The 5,205-nt window shown below is 30.2% G+C and overlaps 1 protein-coding gene across 1 annotated transcript in view; it reads left to right on the top strand.

Moving 5' to 3' along the window:
- The first annotated feature begins 1,860 nt into the window (after positions 1 to 1,860).
- The window catches only part of LOC108971724, a 32,384-nt gene continuing 29,039 nt past the window's right edge, over positions 1,861 to 5,205 (top strand). Inside the window, exons 1-3 of the mRNA XM_018937977.1 lie at positions 1,861 to 1,868; positions 2,159 to 2,172; positions 2,303 to 2,925. Coding sequence (XP_018793522.1) covers positions 2,422 to 2,925 — 504 coding nt within the window. The 5' untranslated portion in view covers positions 1,861 to 1,868; positions 2,159 to 2,172; positions 2,303 to 2,421. The remainder of the gene's footprint in view (positions 1,869 to 2,158; positions 2,173 to 2,302; positions 2,926 to 5,205) is intronic.

Raw genomic sequence — 5,205 nt, forward strand, 5'->3', positions numbered from 1 at the left:
TTGTTATTAGGCAAAATCCTGCGTTTGATTTTCTGTATTCGCCTAAAACCTCGCCTGCACTTCAACACTTTTCCTTTTTTGTTCGATTTTTTTTCATCGTTCTTTAGCGACGATTTGGACAGGATTTGCTGCGTTCGGCTCTTGTGAATACACTGCATTCGATCTGCATATGCTACGGCTTAGTGCGGACTGGCTTCTTGAAGTAGTTGGCATATCGTCGAGCATTGTTTGAAATTCAGTTGAATCCTTACCTGTTTAAAAATATAAAAAAGCGAATGCAATATAAGCAATACATAATGAACATTAAATTTTAACTAACCACTACACTCAACCAATACCTCTTGAGGATCTGTCCCAATATTTATGGCATGGTTATTGGACACCAATCAACTTTCGCCAAAAATTTCGTCCATTTCGCGCATATAAGGTACTGTGCACGGAGAAGTGTCAGTCTGCTTCTCGTTGTCTTTCACTGTTTTGCAGGCATTCAAAAGCGGTCGCAGTTTTGATACAAGGGCAGCCGCATTAATTGTTGTATCCTGTGGAAACAAATGTAATAAATTTTTACAAAATAACTTTAAAATATTCTTACTGTAAATCTTTGATATGTCATGTCCTCCAAGACGTTTTCATATGCGAAATTTTTCTTCCGCGCATGCAGGAACTCATCCTTCCTGTCATTGTAGCACTTCAGGAATAGAAGTGTCTCGGCCTTCGTCCAAACTTTACTTTTCTTTTGCTGTATATAAACGAAATAAATAGTTATTTAGTTTGTGAAAAGTTTGCTTACAAATTTAAAAATTCAAATTTACCTTTTCTCCATGTCAAACATTTCGTTGCAATAAATTGAATATCAGCTGATTGTTGCCAACATAATGCATATTTAAGCGAAAATGTGACATAAGCTAAATGCGTTCTATTGGTCTATGATTTAGCTATTAGCTTGTGATGGTCAAAAAAAACACGGCTAATGTACATATATCTATTATATATATAAATAAATAAAGCAATATGTAGTGTATTATTTTCACTCAGTTTTGAATAGTTGTATATATAATTTTTTGTACGAGAGCACCCTTTGTAGAATATAGTGATATATGAACGGCTGATGCGGTCAATTTGTTAAGAATGACTAGTATGCACGACTATCAATCATTATTATTTAAGTAGAAATTATAAAATGTATTTAAAACTTATCTTCCTCAACAATTTAACGAAGAATTATGTCTATATGTAAAATGACAACTAAAGCAGGGTTGCAATAGATGTAAAAAATATTAGACCAAAACCCATGTTTATTTTCGTGCACACGTGCACACGTAAAAAAATAATTGTACCCTGTTTTAGCTGTAATTTTACATAAAGACATATTTCGCTGTTAAATTGTTGAGTACGTTTTAAGTAGATTTTATAATTTCTACATAAATTTTAAAGATTTGTTACAGTTTTTTTGTTAAGAAATAATGCAGAAGGTGCTGCAACTCATAATAGCCATTCTCAATAAATTTACCGAATCAGCCGTTCATATATCACTAGCTTTTGAAATGGGTGCTCTCATGTCCTGGCATATTTCGGTATACGATTTTTGCATTTTGTGTCATCGTACAGACTTGGAAGAGCAAGAGAATCCCACTATTGTATATTTTTTGGATGCAACTATTGCTATTTGCTATTGTGTGTAGAAGTAGCAGTAATAAGAGCAACTAGGAGTGACATCGTTTGAACACGGCAGACAGTAAGAGGTATCGATATATGTGTCTGCTAGGTAAAAAGTTATCGACTGCGAGCCCAAATTGAAAAAGTCTAAAGAAGAATAGCTTAATTTTAAAATGTATACAAATTCTTTGTGTTGCAGTGGATTTGGAATTGTAAACATAATTGACATTCAACCATTGGAATACTGTGTATTTATCTCAAATAATATTGATGAACATCAAATAATAATTTCATGTCAATTTTTAAAATTGGTGACTTTCGAAAAGTGGTGACATAAAAAGGCTGATGAAATTTATTCTGTCCTTGAAGTACGATATTTAACACTTTTTAAGTGGAAATTGAAGTACTTGGTTTTGCTCAGAATAATAATGTATTGGTTAATTTGGAAGAATTGTTTAAATGATTATTCGTCACATGTTTGAATCAAATAACATATTTTCAGCACACCTATCTTGGGTATATAAAGCTTTAGAGTTTGTGCACCTGAAAAATAAGTCTTCTGTAATTTTTAATACAGTTATTTGCGTATTTAATGAAGTGAAATCAAACTTATGTGTTAATAATGTGTTAGCATTAAACATTTCAGGAGTAAACTTTTGTAAAAATGTTAATTTAAGTCATAATTTAGAGCGGAAAAGTGTTGGCATTTGGTCGAATTGTAATGTATGCAGTTTAAGTACTGGATCTAAGTTAAATATCATAAAAATGTCGTTAAAATCATTTTCGTTTACCTGTAACGCCGTTGCGAATTGTGAAGTGCCTGCACAGAGTGCTATTCGAGTAAATATAGAATCACCGTTTAAGGAGCCTGTAGCACAAAACTTGCTTGCCCAACTAATATCCGGCTTAAGCATGCCGATTTGTAAGGATATGAATAAAATTCCTAATAATAAGCCAATGGAAACCGGAATAAGAGAAAATGAAAGAATACCTGAAGATAGTAGCGATAAAGTGAAAGATAGTTCTTTTAATACTCATCCGATAAACCTAGGATGCAGTTACTGGAAACAGCGACAACGAACTCTGTCTGAACATAGCGATGATGTATACTTTTTAGAAGATGACGCAAGCAACACCCAAAACCCTGAACAATATTCTACCTACTATGACGATGATGATGAGGACTCCGAAGATGATGAATGTTCTTCAAACAGCAGTTTTGGATGTAATGCTGAAAAATTAAATGACTGCGTTGAAAGTAGTAAAAGGGTAAGTCAAACAAAAGTTGTATATATACCAAATCGTGTACTGTCTAATTTTACAAAACTTTTCCATTTAAAGTAAGTAACTATCTTAGAAAATTCTACATGAATCTCAAAAAGGCTCTGGCAGAATGCCGATTTCTTTAGCTACGCGTTGGTACCGCAATCGGTTTGTTTATGAGATCATCGAATGTAAGGTTCAAAAACTTGTAATTCAACAAGCTATTTTACTACTTAACGCATATTTTTCACTTCAAATAATTCACAATAAACTGTAAACATTTAAACAAATTCACATTTTACACTTTATCCAGGATTTTTATGTAAGAAATCTATATTTTTAAAATAACTTTTTACATTTATAGTGGATATCATTTATGTGCTAGCAATTATGAGAAAGGGGTCGCTGCCATATGATTATAGGCAAATATGAGCAATTCGCTGAAAATCCTCTTTTTCTCAAAAATTCCTCTGTCTTTATTTAGCAATATTAGTACAGAAATGCGGGAAAAATTCTATACCGTTGGAAAGAGGAAGTTCTCCTGATTAAAAAATTTATGGAGTTATATGTACCGCAAATATTTAGTTTATGGGATATTAAAGTTATAAATTGCAAATATTACAACATTTCATCACGCTATTTCACTACATTTAACACACTACGTGCATTTTCAAATTGATTAAATTATTAAAATTAAAAAAAAACACGTTTTACACTTTTTGCTGGGTTTTTAGTAAGAAATTTTATGTTCTAATAATTATGAAGAAATTGAGCACTGCCATACGATAATAAGCAAATAACTGCAATTCGATGAAATTCCCCTTTCCGCTGAAATTATTCTTTCATTATATCTAAAAAAGCAATTATATATCAAATTAAAATGAGTATAAACAACCTTTCCACGCATATGAATATTTTCTTACCTAAATTTAATACACAAATAAGTAATATATAATAATACTAGAGAATCCGTCCATACTTTACTGTGGGTGACCCATAGATAAGGCATGATTTCGATTACTTTGGCGGAGGGGTGAAAAAAAGGAATTTCCGTATAAATGGGGTATGGGGAGCTTCTCCAGAGGAGGAATATCCAAAAATAATATAAAAATTACTTATATTTTTTTTTTAAATTTTTACGATAAATTAAATTTGCACTAATAGCAGATGGTATTTCTCTATCTTCCATTAAATTTATGCACGTTTTTCACTCTGTATATTTAAATATTACTCTAAACATTGAAATAAGTTCACATTTCAATTTTATTTTCTAATATTTCACTTAAATTTATTAATTTAAAAATCACTTAGCGAACTCGGCGTTGCAAAGGTTAGATTGTTTACAATTATGAGGAAAACGAGCATTGCCACATCTTAAACACGAAATATGTAGGATTCTTAAAGATTTTTCTTTGTTTGTTTTTTTGCGTGATTCTTTTTTCTACATTAATTATAATAAAAAATACTTTCTAACATTTTTTAAGTTGTAATTGAGTTGTGAAAACTTTTTCCACATATTATACATTTTACATGTAGTATGTATATGTATAATATGTGATTTATATTTAATAAACACATATAATTAAAACTCTATGATAATATATGCAGTATTATAAAATTTATATAATATCATGTCGGGATGACTGAAGTACTTTCGCGTAGTACACCTTTCTGCGTTAAAAATAAAAAAATATATTGAGTTTTTGTTATAAAGTGGTTATATTTGTTGGTTACCATGCACTCATATTGAAATAAAATTTGAATTTTCGTTATAAAATGGATAAAATTTAGTTATTATATCCGTCAGCGATTTCCATTTATTTTTGATTATACATTGTTTCTTTAGGTGACGATACATCAATTTTTATATTTAAAATATGAGTTTCGGATATAAAGTGGTTATATTTGTTCGTTACCATGCACTCATATTCAAATAAAATTTGAATTTTCGTTATAAAATGGATAAAATTTAGTTATTATATCTGTCAGCGATTTCCATTTATTTTTGTTTATACATTGTTTTGTATTTTAGGTGACGATCCATCAATTTTTATGTTTAAAAAATGAGTTTTGGATATAAAGTGGTTATATTTGTTGGTTACCATGCACTCATATTGAACGAAAATTTGAATTTTCTTACTACTATATACTTTACACTTTATTACGTAATAATTATATTATATAATTTTACTTATACATACACTTGTGCTCACACAATTAAGCCACATAAACGTTATGGTGTACAAATTCATAAAAGTTGAATTTTATTGATAAATCGGAAAAAAA

The sequence above is a fragment of the Bactrocera latifrons genome, unplaced genomic scaffold (assembly GCF_001853355.1).
Source record: "Bactrocera latifrons isolate USDA-ARS-PBARC rearing strain unplaced genomic scaffold, ASM185335v1 scaffold_356, whole genome shotgun sequence".
Lineage (NCBI taxonomy): Eukaryota > Metazoa > Arthropoda > Insecta > Diptera > Tephritidae > Bactrocera > Bactrocera latifrons.